This window comes from Symphalangus syndactylus, chromosome 14 (genome assembly GCF_028878055.3).
Source record: "Symphalangus syndactylus isolate Jambi chromosome 14, NHGRI_mSymSyn1-v2.1_pri, whole genome shotgun sequence".
NCBI lineage: Eukaryota > Metazoa > Chordata > Mammalia > Primates > Hylobatidae > Symphalangus > Symphalangus syndactylus.
The window spans coordinates 45,555,075-45,574,874 of NC_072436.2; the positions used below are offsets into that span (position 1 = coordinate 45,555,075).

Consider the following 19,800-nt stretch of genomic DNA (forward strand, 5'->3'; position numbering starts at 1 on the left):
CTCTAACTCGGGGAAAACAGACCGGAACGCGCATGCGCCGCGCCGTGCCGCACCGCCCACTAGCCCTCCAGGCCACATTCTTCGAAAACCAAGGGAAGAAAGGCGGCAACTGCGCCTGCGGGGAGAGAACCCGGAGGGGCGGGGGCGGAGCCGGAGGAAGGGGGTGGAGGCGCGCGTGCGCGTTGACCTCGCCAGCAGGAAGCCCGGCGCGCGGGGGCGGGGTCGCGCGGCGGCAGGAGGCGGGGCTCTCGGGGCGCTGCCGCTGCCGCCGCCGCGCATTGTGCAGCAGGCGGGCCCCCGCGCGGCAGGGCCCTGGACCCACGCGGCTCCCGGGGATGGTGAGCAAGGCGCTGCTGCGCCTCGTGTCTGCCGTCAACCGCAGGAGGATGAAGCTGCTGCTGGGCATCGCCTTGCTGGCCTACGTCGCCTGTGAGTGCGCGCCCGCTGCCAGCTGGGGAGCCCCATTCATTCCCCGGCGCCGCGGTGGGCCGGGCGGCTGTGGTGCGGGGCCCCGAGGCGGCCCTGCAGCCCCGCGTTGCTCCCCGCCCCGGGCGGGCCCGGCGCTTTCTGCTCCCACCCCTTTCCACTCTTGCAGTAAAGCGGGCCAACTTGGGCGCACACCCCCAACCGCTTAGGCCCGGGCGCGGACCCCGGGCGGAGGGGCCCCTGGGCGGAGGGGCCCCTAGCCCTCCTCAGGCGGCCCCAGGTCCTTGCCTCTTGCCCGGGCGCGAGGGACTCGGCGGCGGCGCTGTCGTCCTCGTCGCGCTGGGAGCCAGCGAGGGTCCCGGTCGGCGACTCCGGAGCGTGCCGCGTGGGAATACCCTTGGGGACACCCGAGGTCGCGCCGCGGTGTTGGTTAAGTCGGATAAAAATACTGTGGCCATTGGCAGAGCCCCCACTCCGACTGTTTGCTGCTCCGGAAAATTAGCGTTTAACTCTTGGGGAGCCAAGTGTGGGCGGCCCCCCCGCCCGCGGCCGTGCCCAGGTGTCGGGGCGCACGGGCACCCCCATTCTAGGTTTTCCCCCGGGGCTCGGCGGCCAGGCCAAGCAGGCAGGCAGCTCGGTGGCCGGGCAGGGCGTGCCTGCAGCTTCGCCGTGCGCGGTTCTAGTTTCTGTCATCGCTCACAGCGTGCTGCCTGGAGACAGGGCAGGAGGGGCACTTCGCAGGCAGGTGGTCGGCCCTCTGCTTATTAGAGAAGTCAGAAACCGTCCTTTTAAAGATGTATTCGTTGGGAATATGTTTTAATTGCTGCTATTAATACGTTACCAAGTACCAAAATTGGACTAGAAATAGCTCCCAGTGTGAGCTGCGTTTGAATGCTAGCCACCCAGACACACACTGAAATGAAATCACCTGCTAACCTGTTGAGTTACCAAGATCTGATTCCCGAGGTTAGTGGGTACTTCACTTGTCTGAAGTGACTTCAGTTGAGCTCTAGGAAGGCAAGTATGAGTAGATCCAGCCTGTCTGCTACAGCCCAGCTGTTCAGGAGGTGGAGCTGGAAAACCCCAGCAGGACTCCGGGTTGCTAGGGGAGGTTTCAGGCCTCGGATGGGTGTTAGATGTGTGTAGTTTTGCAAGGGAGGAAGAACTAGTCTGAAGTGTGTGTGGTCAATCTTGAGTAAGAAAGCTGAGACCCAAGAGGAAAGACCATTTAAAGTTGAATAACTATTATTATGGCGGTAATACTACCTGCATTTGTTGAGTGCTTAACTGTGTGAGTCATGATTCTTAGTGCCATTGTCTCAATCATTCAGCAACCCTGGGAAATCGGTGCTATAATGATGCCTATTTTAGAGGTGAGGAAGTTAAGGCCAAGAGAGATTAGGAAATTTATGGATGATCACACAGATAGTAAGAGAAGGAGGGCCAAAATTTGAACCCAGAAAGGCCTGGGAGCAGGAGCTAGAACCCAGGTCTTCGGACAGCAGTTTCAATGTTTATTTTGGGGGCATTCTATAGTTGCTGCAAGGGTTTAGAATTAATAAAATAGGGGATTTATGGAGCCATGGGAAGTTTTTTGTTTTTTGTTTTTTTTTTTTTTTTTTTTTTTTTGAGACGGAGTCTCGCTCTGTCGCCCAGGCTGGAGTGCAGGGGCGTGATCTCGGCTCACTGCAAGCTCCGCCTCCCGGGTTCACGCCATTCTCCTGCCTCAGCCTCCTGAGTAGCTGGGACTACAGGCGCCGGCCACCACGCCTGGCTAATTTTTTGTATTTTAAGTAGAGACGGGGTTTCACCATGTTAGCCGGGATGGTCTTGATCTCCTGACCTCGTGATCCGCCTTTCTCGGCCTCCCAAAGTGCTGGGATTACAGGCGTGAGCCACCGTGCCCAGCAGGAAAGTTTTTTTAACCAATCATTCATCTGACCAGGAAATCTTACCAAGTCCTTACTGTTGTTGCTGAACTTGGCACCAGGAGACACCATGGGGTGCTAAAACTTACCTGGTCTGTGCTGTTATGGTACAGACCATATATACCACATAGTGTAGCACATTGGTTCTCAGACTTAAGCATGCATCAGAATCAATAGGGTTTTTTTTTAAAAACACAGACTGCTTGTCTCCCACCTCAAGTTTCTGATTCAGTTGGTCTGGGATGTGGCCTGAGAATCTGCATCACTAATAGGTTGTTCTGTATGCTGTTGCTGTGACCTGACCCCACTTTGAGACCCACTGGCCAGGATGGTGAGGTGGGCATGAATTGGAAATGAAGGTTAAATTGCAAACTGGTGTGAGGAGAAGGAATGCATGAGAACTGTGTCAGGAACTCCTGAGTGAGAGCAATCAGGTACGTTTGTTTTCTTGAGGAATCAAAAAGTGAGCTGAGAATGGAAGGCTTATGTAGGAGTTAACAGGGAAGTCATAGGAGAGAGTGTGTTCTAGGAGGAGCAGTGTGTGCAGAGGTCCTGCGGCAGCCAAGAGCAGGCAGTATTCTAGGAATGCAAAGAAGGATGGTATTGTTGGAGTGTGAAAACAAAATTCCAGCCATGAGGCTGCCCAGGCAGACAGGGGCTAGAGCAGGCTGGCAGGCAGGCAGGGGGTGCAGCCCACGACATGGGTGATTTTAGCTATGAGGGGTTTAACACAGGGTGGATGCAGTGTTACTAAGGAGCAGGTATGCTAAGTCTGAGCCACTCTGCAGGGAAAAATGTTACAGGGCTTGTGACTGATAACACCCAAGGACGCTGAAAATGTAGTCCCTCAACCGTGATGTCTGTGTTTTCTAATCTCTGCTTTTCCTAATTAGTAATCTTGCCCTCCCTGTTACAAGTAAAATCTCACCACTGTTTGAAAAAACTGTCCATACTTCCCAATTATATACACCCTCACTGTTAGCCAGCCTCCGTTGCAGAAATGCCTTCTCTGTTTCGGGAACAGAATGCAAGTTCTGTTAGCCTTTCTCCTACTCCTTACGCCTTTCCCAAAGTCTTTGTTACCTACTCTGGCCCTGAGTCTCCTCCTTGATACCACATAACTCTTCTTCATGTCTTGGGGTTGACCACCTGCCAACTTGCATTGTACTTGAGTTCTTTCCCATTCATATGTTGGCTTTTTTTTCTCAATGAAATCCCAATTCTGAGGACAGGGATTGTGTCTTATGTGTTTCAGTCCTTGAAGCATTTATAGCAGTGCTAATGGCTCATTGAAAGAACTCAGTTTCTACCCTTTGTACTGAATCAAAAATCAGGCCAACCTACTAGGTAGCTCCTGGGCAGACTCGGCTTGAATTACCTTTAACGTATTATTTTTTTAACATGCATATAGTGTAAAAAGTTAAATAGCCTCTGCAGGGCCAAACAGTATCCCCTGTCACCATTTCCCTCTCCCCAGAAGCAGGCACTTTACTTCTTGTTCTTTTCTTTTTTTTTTTTTTTTTTGATTCAGAGTTTCGCTTTTGTCGCCCAGGCTGGAGTACAATGGCATGATTTCGGCTCACTGCATCCTTGGCCTCCTGGGTTCAAGCGATTCTCCTGCCTCAGCCTCCTGAGTAGCTGGGATTACAGGCACGCGCCACCATGCCCAGCTAATTTTGTATTTTTAGTAGAGACAGGTTTCTCCATGTTGGTCAAGCTGGTCTCAAACTCCTGACCTTAGGTGATCCGCCCGCCTCGGCCTCCCAAAGTGCTAGGATTACAGGTGTGAGCCACTGCGCCCAGCACTTAGGCATTTCACTTCTTCTAGTTGATTATTTTGGTATTTATCGTCGTGCCATTGAATCACCTGGCTTCCTGATTTTTCAGTTGTAGATATTACCTAGTGACTTTGTTCTTTGGGAGATGATTTTTATCTTCTCTTTGCCCCTGTACATGCTTTCCACCCTCCTATATAGATGTGGTACAATCTCATGGAGCTCAACATGCAGTGTTTACAAGCATGACTATGTAAATGCTGTTCCTAGTGAGTCATGTTGTACGTTACTTTTTGTTTTCTCCAGCGAATAATTGGCTGGTGTTCTAATTTGCTTGCTTTCTATGTAGTATGACAGATCCACCTCCAAACTCTTTGCCAGTTGTTGCGTGTTCCACCACGATGTTCATGAGCATCAGGATGCCCCTCTGTCAGCACCCCTTCCTGAAGAAGGGCCCCGAAGCCTTCTACTGCAACTTGTGCATGCATCTGAGGATCAGCTGCCAGCCTCACCACCTGCACCCGCATCAGCCTGGACCTGCCCACGGCAGGGCTTCTGTTTCCTGACTTCCTCTTCCTGACTCCCTGTTGTTTCACTCCCTGGTTTGGATGTGATGGGAGGTGAATTTTGAGACTTTACTCATAAGTATATTTTCTGCCTTCATGTCTGATAGATTGATAGTGTAGAATTTTAGAAAAAAAGTTCCTTTAGAATTTTTGAAGCATTGGTCTAGTGCTTTTTGGCCTCCAGTATTGTTGAAGAATTTCAAGCCAGTCCTTCTCTTTCTGAAGATTGTAGCATCTTCCTTTCGGATCTGGTCGTCAGTGTTCACCACACATGTCCAGCCCCCTGTCCCCCAGGCTCTTGGTAGGATTGCCCTCCCTTCCTCACTCCCTGAGCTTGATGGCCTCACATGGTTGCTGTGCCAGTGGCCTGCCCAGGAGCTGAGCGGAAGTGCTACTTCCACTTCTGGGCCTGCACTTAGCTGCGAGTGTAAGTTGCTGCCAGAGTTTTCCTTCTCTTTAGTTTGGTTCTGAACTCAGCTTGACAATGATGATACTCAGCTTGCGGAACCCCCTCCCACCCATGCTATGACCCTGTTCGATTGAAATAAACTTGAAGAATAAATCTTTGTTGTTGTAGGCCTCTGAGGGCTTTTGGGCTGCTCATTGCTGCAGCTTAACAATGCCTGCCCTGACTGGTACATCCATGGTGTTCCAAGATCCACAGTGCTAGGCCTTGGTGTATTTTATCCAGCGTGTTAGGCATTTTTTGTGCCCTGGCAATCCAGAAACACTTATTCTTCAGTTCTGGGAATTTTCTTGAATTATTCTTTGGTGATTTTTTCCCCTCTCATTTTCTATTTCATCTCTTTCTGGAACTACTACTATTCTGATATAGGATTGCTGGACCAATCCTCTTATTCCCTATTTTTGACCATGTTAAGGTTGTTGCGCTTTTGGGAAGTACTCCTTATTTTTGTATTTAGACTCTTCTAGTGATTTTTTTTTTACATTTTATTTTTGCCATACTTTTTCATGTATAAGAGTTCTTTTTTGTTCTGTGAACTTTTTTTAAAAACTAAAACATGGTCTTCATTTCGTGGTATATTCTCTTGATTTTTAAAAAATTTGTTTTCTTTTCTCCTTACTGAAGGATCTCTTTCCTCTAGGCTGCCTTCCCATTTCTGTGTGAGGCTCTCCTCTGATGGCCTGCCCATGTTTAAGAGTGGGGGAGTCTGGGGATGGGCAGTGCCTGCTGTGAGCTGAACCTTTCCTTGTTGGGGCCTTCTGAGCTTAGTGCTGCGGGTTGGTCCTCCTAGGCTGTTGTCACAAGACTCTCCCTGGTCCCTGCAGGAAGGGGAGGCTTGGCTGCCTGCATCCTGGAACCCAGTGAGCGAGGGCTATGGCCTAATTAGTAACCTGATTGTCCCAGGGGGATCTGTGCTCCTCTGTCAGAGACCCTGATTCTACCCTCTCCAGAGATGGAGCCACTTGTCTTCTGCCAGGGTGGGACAGGAGCTGGAAGTTGTCCTGCTTCTTAGATATTTTTGAAAATTAGACTTCCTGTCTCTGCTGACTCCACATCCATTGCAGATGCGCCAGGCCTGGCTAGTTCTTGACCCTGTCTAAGTATAAATGGGCCATTCCACTGCCCACCCACGTCCGTGCCCTCTCCGTGTCCCCATATTCACCTATCTTCTTTTTCCCATCCAGCAGCATTTTGCTGCCTGTTCTCCCTTCCCCTTCTCCCTGTCCACGTGGATTGATTCCTTAAACAACAAGAACAAAAAAAAAGTCAGGGAGGAGGGATATGGAGAGAGGGGCAGGGAGGAAAATAGATTGCCTATATTCAAAAAAAGAAAAGAAATCAAAGACAAAAGACATTTTCTGATATTGTAGTTGGGTTTAGGAGCCATTATCTTTTTCACCTTTAGCCTTTGAAAATTAGAGTTGAGGCTGGGCGTGGTGGCTCATGCCTGTAATCCTGGCATTTTGGGAGGCCAAGGCAGGTGGATCAACTGAGATCAGGAGTTTGAGACCAGCCTGGCCAACATGGTGAAACCCCGTCTCTACTAAAAATACAAAAAATTAGCTGGGCGTGGTGGCGGGCACCTGTAATACCCAGATACTCAGGAGGCTGAGGCAGGAGAATCTCGTGAACCCGGAGGTGGCAGAAGTTGCAGTGGGCCAAGATCGTGTCATTGCACTCCAGCCTGGGCAACAAAAGAGAAACTCCATCTCAAAAAAAAAAAAAAAAGGAAATTAGAGTTGTGACAACTAGTAACATTTATGTAATTTTTGGTGTTTCGTGGATTTTGTTGTAGTGACATTTTAGTTGTGGTACCTTTCTTTCCTGTCAGTGTTACTTAACAAGAAAAGAGACAAAACCTGAAAACCATATGAAAGAGTGTTTTATGTGTCTTAGTTTTGTGTTTATGGTAACAGACTTCAAACTTCTCTGAGATTGGGACTTTGGTTACAGTAATATAATCAGCTCCCGCATGATTGGCAATTGCCCTCATAAATTCACTCGGGACACAATTGTTAGCCTCTGCCTTGGAGGATGTGCAGCAAGTTAGATATCACTGTGACACCAGAGGACCCTGGGGGAGAGGAGACAGCCAAAATCCAACAACCTAGTACCAGTGGCATTCCCAGGCTGACCCGAGCATGAGATCAGCTTGGGTTTGTCAAATGCAGGTTCCTAGGATCCTCCTAGGCCTGTAGAAGCCTGAGGGTTGGAGGTACAACCTGGAAATTGTGAATTTTCAACATTTTCAAACTTTCAGATTTTCTATCTTTTCTACTAAAAGAATGTTTTAGTGAACACCCAAATACTCTCTGCCCAGATTCACCAGATGCCTACATTTTTTCCACATTTGTCTTTCTGTTACTTTTTTTGTATATATTTTATATATACTTTTTTTGTTGAAATATTCGAAAGGTGCAGACATAACAGTACTTCACCTTCAAGTACTTTACATATATCTCCTAAGAATAAAGGTATTCTTCTATATAATCTCATTACCATTATCACACTCTAAATCTTATCTAAGATATAGTCTATATTTAAATTTCCCCCCATTGTACCATAAATGACTTTGATAGCCTTTCTGAGATTTTTTTTTTTGCTTCTGTTTTTTTGAGACAGGGTTTCAATCTGTGCCCAGGCCAGAATGCAGTGGCACGATCTTAGCTCACTGCAGCCTCAAAATCCTGGGCTCAGGTGATCCTCCTGCCTCAGGCTCCGGAGTAGCTGGGACTACAGGTGTGTGCCACCACACCCAGCTAATTAAAAACATTTTTTTTGTTTAGTTTAAAATCTAGGACCCAGTCAAGATTTACATGTTGCATTTGGTTTTATGTCTCTAAATTTCTGGAGCCATAGTAGCCTGATTTTTTTTTGTTTGATTGTTTCTCATGACATTTACCTATATGTGTGTGTGTGTGTATACATATTTATGTGTATTCATGTATATATGTGTGTGTGTGTAGATGTATATATATAAAAGCCCAGAGCAGTTTTCCTATAAATGTCCCACATTCTGGATTTGTCTGTTTCCTTATGATTAAATTCAGTTAAACATTTTTATAACAGTGCTTGCTAATTGGTGTCATTGGGAACATGTAGTGTCTGGGCTGGTCCCACTTGACAGTGTTCAGTGTGACCCCTGGAAGGAATGGCCTCTATGCTGCTTCATTTTGAAGGTACATTTTTGCAATATGCAATCTGTGGAGTGATTCTTGCCACCTGTGTGAATATCTTGTTCTCCAGCCAGTGCATTTCATGTCCATTGATGATCCTTGCCTGGACCAATTTTTATGTTGGGGATTGCAGTTAGTGATTTTCTAATTTTGTAAATCTTTTGATAGTTATTAACTGGTGGTGTTTTGAAAAGAACTTTCCCTCCCTCTTTCTTCTCTCACTGTATTAGTTTCCCGTGGCTGCTGTAACAAATTACTCCAAATTAGGTGCCTTTGAAACAAGAGATATTTATTATTTCTAAGTCTGGTGGCCAGAAGTCTGAAATCAAGGTGTTGGCAGGGCTGAGCTCCCTCGGAAGGCTCCTCTGTGGCTCCAGAGTTTCTTGTCTTTTGCCTGCACTGCTCCAGCCTCTGCGGTGACATGGCCGCCTCCTTTTCTGTCTGCTAAATCTCTCCTGGGTGTTTCTTATAAGAACATTCGTCACTAGATTTAGAGTCCAACTGGATAGTCTGGGATGATCTTTTTGTCTTGAGATCTTTAATTACAGCTAAAAAGATCTTTTTTCCAAGTAAGATAACAATCACAAATTCTAGGAATTGGGATGTGGACATATTTTAGGGGGCACCGTTAAACTCATGGCGATCTTTCTTTAATCACTGTGGACCCGTAGCTTCTTTTAGTCTTTGAGCACTTCCTTAATGTCTAGATGTTTCAGGCTCATCTTGTTCTTTTTCTGCCCCAAACCTGGAATCAACTTTCTCTCCAAGGAGCCAGAATTGAATGGAATCATTGGCCACTTGCTTGGTGTCTAGAGAATGGGAGAATTGGTTGGTAGTATGGGAAAAGCACACGCATGTGGTATCAGAAGTGTTCTGTAGGTAGAAACAGGGTTTAAGACTTGGGCATCTTTATTTTCAACAATTTTCCCATTTTCCACCATAGTTCCTAAGAAAACGGACAAGGTAAAGTAGTCAAGGTAAAGTGCTGAGTACCATGAGAGAAATGAGATCTGGGACTTGGAGAGAACGGATGCCCTTAAGACGTGGGGCATTGAGTTGGCATTTAGCAGAAGGATACAATTTGGGCAGTGGAGTTGAAGGTGAAAGTGATGGAATGAGCAGAGGCTGGAGTGGCACAATGCCAGGAGCAGGAGTCTTTGTGGCCCATAAAGGCAGAACGTGGAAGTCTGACCTGACATAAACTTGATTTAATGAGATGAGTAAGCCCTCCATAAGAATTTGTGCAGCATGAGAGGGATTTTGATGAACATGCCTGCAGTGTTCAGACATTAGGGTAGGGCAAAGTTGAATCAGTTTTGCATTTTGGGGTTGGCCAGTGTGGCCTGAAATGTGCTTTGTGGTGTGCATGTCTCCTGAGCTGCCTACCTTTTGTAGATATGTGACTGAATTCTAGTCCTGGTATATGATACGTATGGTACTTCTGTACAGGCCAGTGCTGTGATCTGAATGTTTGTGTCCCCTGGAATTCATATGTTGGAACCTAATCCCTGAAGTGATGGCATTAAGAGGTGGGGTATTTGGGAGGTGATTAGGTCAGGAGGCAGAGCCCTCATGGATGGGATTAGTGTCTTTTTAACAAAGGCCCAAGGGAGTTCATTCCTCCCTTCCACCATGTGAGGATACAGCAAGAAGGCACCGTCTGTGAATAGGAAGTGAGCCCTCACCACCCGTGTCTTGATCTTGGACTTCCCAGCCTTCAGAACTGTGAGAAACAAATTCCTGTTTGTTAGCCACCCACTGTGTAGTATATTTGTGGTAGCAGCCTGAACATGGACTAAGACAGCTGAGAAGTCAAGAATATGTCTCATGTGAAGTTGGAGAGCTTTCACAAATAAATGTTGAATAGGTGAGGCCAGTTATCAGATTCGTCATGTGTACTGAATCCACATTAATGTCTATTGCAAATTTCTTTTTTTGCTTTTTGTCTTACAAATATGACAGGTCCTAGAAATTACCTGAAGGGTAAATGTGGAGAGGAGTAATTCAGGGTCAGCCCTTTCCTTTTTCTTTTTATACATTTATTTTTTTCTGAGACAGAGTTTCTCTCTGTTGCCCAGGCTGGAGTGCAGTGGTGCGATTTTGGCTCACTGCAACCTCTGCCTCCCGGGTTCCAGCATTTCTCCTGCCTCAGCCTCCTGAGTAGCCGGGATTACAAATGTGCGCTGCCATGCCCGGCCTAATTTTTGTATTTTTAGTAGAGATGAGGTTTCACCATGTTGGCCAGGCTGGTCTCGAACTCCCGACCTCAGGTGATCCACCCACCTCGGCCTCCCAAAGTGCTGGGATTAGAGGCGTGAGCCACTGTGCCTGGAGGGATCATCCCTTTTCTGAATAAAGTGGTCTCACCCTGATTCAGCTCACCCTATCACGTGGTGCAAGCTTTCTAACCTTCTGTTTCAATTTTTTTTTCCATTTGTAAAATGAAAATACTCTGGTCTCTTTTGCCTTGCAGGTAAAAATAATTTGTTTTAAATACTGTGAGAAATTGAAGGGATGTCTCTAAAGAGATGATAGCTTCACTTGATGAGCCTCAAGGGAAAAAAGGTGTGGGTGTGTGTGTTGTAAAGTAACCTGCAACATGGAGGGACTCCTTCCAGGCAGGAAGGGCAGTGAAGGCCAGCAAGTGGGAACTTCTCCTCCGAGGGGGGCTAAGGGTTTCCTCATCGCCCTGCATTTAGAAGGGCCAAGAGTGAATTTGGAGTTAATCCATCAGTTTCTTTTCAGTTAAGCTTTTTAGAGTTGCTGTAACCAAAATAAATAAGTGAAGTAAAGCAACAGCAGAAAACATTTGAACTTCAAAGCAGTCTTTTTCAGAGGGAGTCTGGATGTGCTAGAAAAGGAAAACAATTTTGTTAGGGTGGTGAGATCTTGGAATGTTATTCTTGGTATCTTTGAATATTTTTATAGTATTTTTAGAAATTGAAAGCAAAGCATGCTGGTTCTAAGTTAGAATTTGGTTGACGTATATACTGGGGGTGACCTTGTTTTTTTTTAAAAAAATAAAAATAAAAATAAAAAAGACTTGAGCAGGCAGCTGGGTTTTATCAGCAACAGAACATTGGTGGTGTAGGATAGTTTGGTTGTAACCAAGGGAAAGAACCAAGTTATTCTGACACTCATCAAAGGGGCTAGTGATGGCTCTGGTGGAAATGGCCATTAGCTGTGAATAATGGATCCTCATAAACAGGGCTTCTCAGCAAAACTCATATGTTGCCAAATCTGGATCGTTTTCTTTTTTTCCTTCTGGTTTCTTTTGCTGTTCTGTGGAATTTAATTCTGATTCCCTGCTCCCTTACCCCAATGTATCCTACTTACTGCCCTCCTTAGGCTTCACCTTGCCTGCGTTCCCACCCCACCCCCACCCACCAGTGTAGATGCTGAAATGCAGCCCTCACTTTGGGCAGGAGAGGCAGCACCCGACTATCCTACAGTGAGGCGTGAAGAGGGGAGATGTTCTCTCCATTTCGTAGATGGGGAAACTGAGGCACAAAGAATGAGCCCAGAGCACTGACAACCCTCTGGGTTGGGGCGCAGCTGTGGTGGCTGAGGATCGTGCCCGTGGGTGCTGTGGTTTGGAGGTGGCCCTCCTAGATCCCTCTCTCACCTTCTTTCCCTTTCTGCCCTTTCTGAACACAAAATGAAAAGGCTCGCTTAAAACCATTATTAAAACTTTTTAAACTCCCTTTTGAAAATTACAAAATACAGGAGAAATAAGAAAACAAGGTGCTCAATGAGGAAAAGCTAGAGAATGAAGTGCATAGAAGAGAAAAATCCCAAACCTCATAATTTCTGCATATTAAATTGCCTTCCCATCTAGACATAGCGCCTAGCTTTTCTTTACCAAGCTTGTTTAAGCCGCGACCTGCGGACTGCATGTGGCCCAGGACAAATTCATAAACTTTCTTAAAACATTATGAGTTTTGTTTTGCTTTTTTTGCTCGTCAGCTATTGTTAGTGTTATATGTGACCCAAGACAATTATTTTTCCAGTGTGGCCCAGGGATTCCAAAAGATTGGACACCCGTACTTTAGACAGACCTTTCTTTTGGCCCTCAGGAAAGTTTTGTAATTTCTTTCTTTTGTGAAGTGTATTTCCATCAAGTTTCTCTTTAGCATTCATTCTACATCAAGATCAAGTATCAAATATATTACTAACAAAACTTTTTAACGGTAAGCAATAAAATGAGCCCTGAAGTCATAATCCATCTTTTAAAAAAATTTCTCCTTTGCATTTTGCATTAATCCTTAAGCTGTATACATTTTTCGCATCTTGTTCTTAACTTTTCTAAAGTGCCCTACTTTCTGAAAGAAATAATAGAGCTTTACATGTTATGTCAAATCCTAGCATTAGCACCCCTGGGTTTCTTAGATCATAGTAGTTCCTCCTAAAAGTTTTGGTGAGAAGTCTGAATTTACTTTTTCTTCTTAACTAGTATGGATTTTTTTTTAATTAATTTTTTTTTTTTTTTTTTTTTGAGACGGAGTCTCACTCTGTAGCCCAAGCTGGAGTGCAGTGGCGCCATATCGGCTCACTGCAACCTGCCCTCCTGAGCTCAAGTGATTCTGGTGCCTCAGTCTCCTGAGTAGCTGAGACTACAGGCGCACGCCACCATGCCCAGCTAGTTTTTTGTATTTTAGTTGAGACAGGGTTTCACCATGTTGCCCAAGGTGGTCTCAAACTCCTGAGCTCAGGTGATCTGCCTGCCTTGACCTCCCAAAGTGCTGGGATTACAGGTGTGAGCCACCGCGCCCCGCTTGCCCCAGCTTTCTTTGCCTTAGGCATTCTAAAAATAGATTCATCAACGATTATTCTGAAACCTAATCGGTGGTGCTCGCTGGAGCCTGCTGAGAAGGGAGCATGTGCTGGGAGCTGGGGCCTGTCAGCAGTTTTCAGAGAGGAAGCTGCACTCGATGGTGAGGTTCCAGAGCCCTGCCCTGAGCCAGGGACGTGATCGGCAGCGGGGAAGAAGAGCACAGGGCTGCTGAGCGATGTGCCTGTAAGGATGAGGGCCTTGATGCTTAGCCTTACTGGTGACAGGCGTGGAAGGGATGAAACTCCAGTGACCTCTCTGCAGCCCACTCTGTGGGATGCCCCCATGAGCTAGGAGGGATTCCCTCCCCTTGGTTTCCCTCTTTTTCTTTAATAAATCTGTTCATTCCATCAGAAAACTAAGGAGATTTGTTCATTTGGTAACCTTAGGGGAAGTATATTTCATTTTCCATTGTTATTGTTTGAGGTAAAATATTGTCACATTTCCTTAGGTGGAGCCTACATCTCTTTAAGTAGAAAAAGGCAAAAGAAATAGCATGGCAACATTTTCTACCATGCCACACCAGGCATCATTGATATTTGCGAAGTTGGGAGGAGAGGAGGAAGGAGAGTCCATTTCTTGTCATTTGATATTTGTCTGTAGTAATTTGCAGGATCAAAGCCCATTTTTGCTTTCTGGGGTTCAGAAGTGGTCTGGAATTTTTATATTTCTTTCTCCCTATTCTCCCCAAATTTGATGCTATCCTCTGGTATTTCAGATGAAGAGATGTTTTGTGCTTGTTAAATGGTGACACTGGACTAGAACCTCAGGTGAAGTGTTTGCAAGTTTATTGGTGTCCTGCTTCCAGTGACAGAAAGTACTTGATTTTCTCAGGTGGAGATGTGCAGATAGTGTATCTTATTTCCACTCTAAGAATTAGTCACATAATTGTTACTTAAGTACTTATTGCAGAGCTTTCTCTCTGTAGTTTTTTGGAGCCAAATCCTAAGTTGAGGTGGAGAACCTGGGAAGGTACTTGGTGGTTAAGAGTAGTTTATAATTTGGATAGTGAGATGCAAGAGTCATTGATATTTTACATATCTTTCTGGGGCTTAGTTTTAATTCATAATTTTAACAATCAAACAATCTGGAAGTGTATGGAAAGCATCGGTCCCTTCCAGCTAATCCCGTTGACCTTCCCGTGGGTTACTGGTTGTTTCCTTTGCATTGTACCATTTGTAGAATGTCTTAGGTGCTTTTAAAATGTAAATGGTTTTATGCCCTTGATTTTTCTGTGCTTTGCTTCTTTACTTTATATGTGGAGGAAATCTTTCTTTTTTGAGACGGAGTCTCGCTGTGTCACCTAGGCTGGAGTACAGTGGTGTGATCTCGTCTCACTGCAACCTCTGCCTCCTGGGTTCAAGCGATTCTCCTGCCTCAGCCTCTGGAGTAGCTGGGATTACAGGTGCACACCACCATGCCCGGCTAATTTTTGTATTTTTTTTTTTAGTGGAGATGGGGTTTCACCATGTTGGCCAGGCTGGTCTGGAACTCCTGACCTTGTGATCTGCCTGCCTCAGCCTCACAAAGTGCTGGGATTACAGGCATGAGCCACTGCACCTGGCCATGGAGGAAATCTTTCAACGCAGAGATCTACCTCATGAATCTATGGTTGCACGGAACTCATTGGTAGATTTATATCATAGTGTCTTCTCGTGTAAACAAAAAGAAGGCTTTGCATGAGTGGGGACTTGTAGTGGAAAATCCTGTTCCTTCAAACTGTTGTTCTTACAGCCTTCTTGAATAGAGTGAAACCCCTTAAGGATAGAATGCAATATTTAGAACTTTAAAGTTTTACCTTCAAGCCTGTCTTGGGATTTGAAGGTCAGTCATGTTAAAGTTCTCATTGTAATCTTCATTTCCTTTGTAATGTTGAACTTGCAGAGTAAAGTAGAGAATGAATCGGACAGGGACCTTGTCCTCATGGTGAAGGTGGAGACAGGAGCAGGCGGAAGACTCCGTGGTGATACAAAGAAAGGGTCTGGGCGGGCATCTGAGAGGGGGTGAGGCCGCACAGGGTCGGGAAAGATGACAGAGCCAGAGTGCGGAGAGCAGGAGAAGTGCAGGGCAGGGCCTTTGTGCAGAGGGTCGGGGAAGGGCCAGGGTTTGAAGTCAGAGCAAGAGCGGGGGTTCAGCATGGAGTGGGGGAGACCGTGGAGGCCTCATCACAAAGGGTTCCTTGGGCATCCTGTCCAGGAACATGGGCAGGGAGCCCTGGGATTGGCCTTGATTTGGAGAGGGTGCCTCGCCTGTGCCTGATGCATGACGGAGCCACAGAAGGAGACTGGGCACCCTTAGGAGGAGGAGAGAGCCAGACCAGTGGCTGGTCCTCTGGTCCACCAGTGACCATGCAGGGCTTTGCTGCACAGAGCAAAGGTAACATGAAGCCTGCTCCCAAGCTGTGCCCAGTCCAGCCCACAGGGACCTGATGCTGAGCGAGCTTTATCAGCACCGCCCTGCTGTCCGTTAGATAAAAGGCCCATTAATGATCAGATGCTGATTATTTCTTGATCAGGAAGTACGAATGTGATAGAAGAAGCTGGAAGGCATTCTGTGGTTCAGGAAGGCTGGGGGGTACTGGGTGTGCTCAGAACTACACTGCCCAGCTTGCCGCAGGTGATGGAGGAGTGGACATAGGGCGGGGGCAAGGGGGCTGGGGGTGGGGGCCAGTGCCAGGCATCCACTAGGGTGGGGCAGGGTAAGCCCCATGGGCCCTACTCCACGTGGAATATTGTAAAAAAGATTGTGGAGCTGCTATATATACACACACCCACTCTAACATATATACACACACACATATACACACATGTACATATACACATATATGTACACACACATATATACACACATACACCCACTTGTATATATTTACACACACATACATATACACGCACTTGTATATGTATACATACACATACTTGTATATATGTACACACACTTGTATGTATATACACACGCATACATATATACATACACATGCTTTTTGCCTTGTCCTTTTACATTGTTTTTTTCTGTTATAATGAACATAATATAGTGGTACATATACATATATGTGGGGTGCATGCTCAAGACTGATAATTGGAAGTGGGTGACCAGATTGTTCTGGAGAACTCGGAAATCTTGAGCAGGAAAAGCACAAAGACTTTTTGGACAAACCGTGTAAAGAAGGGAGAAGTGCCACGTGGGGATGGCATAGACAGAAGGAGGTGGCCTGGTGATGGAGTGGCCAGGGCCCCCACGTGGCAGGCACAGACATGGGGGAGACGTGGAAGAACACATTGTCAGCATCTGCCAACCACAATGGAAGAGCAGTGAGGAGGGAGAAGGGGCATCTAGAATTTAGTAGTGCCTGCGACGGAGGAGGTGTGTGCAGAGTTCTTCTGGTTATTTGACTCTGTTCTTTGTCTTACTAAAATGTGGAATGTCTTAAGAGGAACTGAGTAAGTGAGAACACAGGTGGGTGCCCAGAGCAGAGGGTCTCAGATTTGGGCCACATCAGCATCACCTGGAACCTTGCTAAGGCCAGATGGCCAGGCCACACCCCAGAGTTTCTGCTTTGGGAGCTGTCCTACCCCAGGCTGCAATAACAAAATACCACAGACGGGGTGGCTTATAAACAACAAAAATTTATTTCCCACAGTTCTGGAGGCTGAGAAGTCCAAGATGAAGGCCCCAGCAGATTCAGTGTCTGGTGAGGGCCCACTTCCTGGTTCATAGATGGCGCCTTCTCGCAGTGTCCTCACATGGCAAAGGGGTGAGGGAGCTCTCCGGGGTCCCTTTTAAGAGGGCACTGACCCCATTCATGAGAGCTCTGCTTTCCCAACCCAGTCACCACCCATAGTCCTCACCTCCGAGTGCCAATATATTGGGGGTTAGGATTTCAACATGTGAATTTTAAGGAGACACAAATATTCAGACAGGAGCCCTGCATGGGACCTAAGAATCCGTATTTCTAGCAGGTTCTCAGATGAGGCTGCTGGTACCGTTCAGGAACACACTTTGCATAGCTCTAGTCTAAACAAGCGTTTGTTTGTGCTGTTCTCCATTAGAGGGTCCCCTGTGGAAGTGTTTCTTTTATCCAGGCTTTTAAAACAGAGTAGTAAATTTCCTTGAGATACTTCAGTAAATGGTTTTGAATTTCTGGCTCTTTTGACTTACAAGTTTATATAGGCTTTTAATTTATTATTTAATTTACAATTTGGAGAATTTTGCATTATACTTTGAAAACCATGATATTGCCCTACCTGGACTAGACAGACCAACTTAGCATCCTCTGTAGACTTAAAAAAGGTGTTCAAAAGTTTATTCTTATGATTTGCAGAAATTAAAAGAATACAAAAGTATAGGAAGGTCATATTACCTGGTGTCCCCAGACTTCTAAAATAAATACATACATGTATAGCTTTAAAAATGCATGTAGCTAGGCTGGGCTTCGTGGCTCACACCTATAATCCCATCACTTTGGGAGGCCGAGAAAGGCGGATCAACTGAGGTCTAGAGTTCAAGACCAGCCTGGCCAACATGGTGAAACCCCATCTCTACTAAAAGTACAAAAATTGGCCAGGTGTGGTAGCATGCACCTGTAATCCTAGCTACTCAGAAGGCTGAGACAGGAGAATCGCTTGAACCCGGGCAGCGGAGGTTACAGTGAGCCAAGATCATCGTGCCACTTCATTCCAGCCTGGGTGACAGAGTGAGACTCCATCTCAAAAAAAAAAAAAAAAATGCATGTAGCTTTAAAAAGCAAAAACACTGACCCTGCTGTATGCATTATCCTCTAAGTTGTCCTTTTTACTTAACGTTGGCATTTTATGTGCAAAAACTTTTAAAAGGTGCAGATATCATCTACGAAACCCATACTTTTAACGACCTTTTAAAAAAAGTGACATCTTGGGGCAAAATTTTTTCCCCTGGGCATATTGGTAGGCTTTTATTAGGTAAGCCTATGGGCAGGTGTGCATCACAAACAAGAGTTTTATAGCCGGATTTCAGAGCCTACCAGCTGGGGTTGCAGAGAGCTGCTCTTTTGCCTGCTTCTGGAGGCAACAAATTGGAGTTCTGGCTTCCTGGAGGGCTGAGAGCAGGGCGAGGACCACAGGGAGGTCTGATAAGCAAGCGCCTTCTGCTTTAGGCTTGGAGCATGCCGGTTGCTAGAGCCTGCCCAGGTACCCCAAATTACCTTTTTATTTGGGCCACTTTTCATCCTGTGTAACCGCTTAGGATGAGCGCAGGCCTGGAAGGCTAAGGGCGGCGGCAGAGTGCTTCTCTAGTCTGGGCATGCTCCAGGGTTTAGGGCTAAGGCTCCTTCAGGTTCAGGAAGGCATGGTTTCCCGTTCAGCAACTGTCACTCTTGGGTCTATCATGATGCCTGACCTTTGAGCACCTCATTCTTTTGGTGGGAACTAGCAACTACGAAGCCCCCTCACCCCAGGGACACATCCCCCTTTGTTACTCAAAGAATTAAACACAGAGCAATATCTTCTAATTTGAACCTTCTGGTCAGCTTAAGCAAAACTTTGAATGCTTTTCTTCTTAGAAGAATGATGCATATTCTTATCTGCTTTAAGAAAACATTTCAGTTGTGCCACCTCAGGGTTTATCCAAGGAAAGTCAAAGATTTGCCCTTTTCCAGAGTGCTAGGATGATTGGGGTTCTTCAGAGGTGAGTAAGGATGCATCTATCCTATGTACACTTGTTTTCTTCAGATGGGTGGTGGGAGGACTACAGCTAGGTGGTGAGCAGCCTGGGTTGGGGGGATCGGGATCAGAATTTTCCGAGGACTTCAGACTTGGCCCTTGCCTTCTACCCAGGCGGGCCAGTCTCTATGCAAAGCAGTGCCTTCGATTGGAGGAGGCGCAGATACACTTGGTAGGGCATGCTGTAGGTGAGGAGGGATTTAGCCCTATATTTGGCTTGATTTGAAGTCTGTGACCTGGGCGTATGAGCATCAGTAGATTAAAGGTGGTGACAGGTCTGACTCTGTTTTGGTTGTGGTTATGTTTCACTGCTTAACCAACCACTTTAAAACCTAATGACAGAAAACAGTTACCGTTGTATTTATACCCATGGGTTTGGTGGGTCAGGAATTTGAGTTGGGGATGGCTCTTTGTTTCGTGATGCCTGGGACCACACCCAGGTTAGAGCATCCACTTGCAGGCGGCTTCTTCACTGGCAGGTCTGGACCTTGAGGACAGACTCAGGCTTGGCTGTTAGAGTGCCCACAGGCAACCTGTCCAGTCTCGGGCGGTCAGACTTCATGCATGGTGGTTCAGGGCTCTGAGACCGAGTGTCTCAGCAAATGTGGCAGAAGCACTGGCTGTTTGTGACCATCTAAAGACATCATATAGTGTATCTTCTGCTCTTCCCTATGGTCCAAGCAGCCCAAGATCCCCAGACTTAAAAGAAGGACATAGAGACACTCCTCCTGTCCCCCCATGCAAGGTGTGCCAGATAATTTTTGGACAGGTTTTAAAAGTGTCGCTTTGGAGTCTCCCTTTGGGTATAAAGGCTCCATGTAGCTTTGCTGCAAGCACTTGGCAGACAAACTGTTTTACAACTCAGATGAAGTTTTTCGATACAGCTCACATGTTCGGAAAAGCTTGAGAGGAACAGCAAACAGTCCAGCTTTGGAA

At 46.4% G+C, this 19,800-nt stretch overlaps 1 protein-coding gene across 6 annotated transcripts in view; it reads left to right on the forward strand.

The window, feature by feature from the left end:
• The first annotated feature begins 216 nt into the window (after positions 1-216).
• Positions 217-19,800, forward strand: part of UXS1 (UDP-glucuronate decarboxylase 1) — a 95,667-nt gene continuing 76,083 nt past the window's right edge. For 3 of the 6 annotated variants that reach the window (XM_055243874.2, XM_055243881.2, XM_055243877.2), the window contains exon 1: positions 218-429. In XM_055243874.2, the coding sequence (XP_055099849.1) occupies positions 336-429 (94 nt within the window). In that variant the 5' untranslated portion in view covers positions 218-335. Of the gene's footprint in view, positions 430-19,800 lie in introns of all 6 variants that reach the window. The other 3 variants (XM_055243880.2, XM_055243876.2, XM_055243875.2) reach the window with 2 other exon arrangements.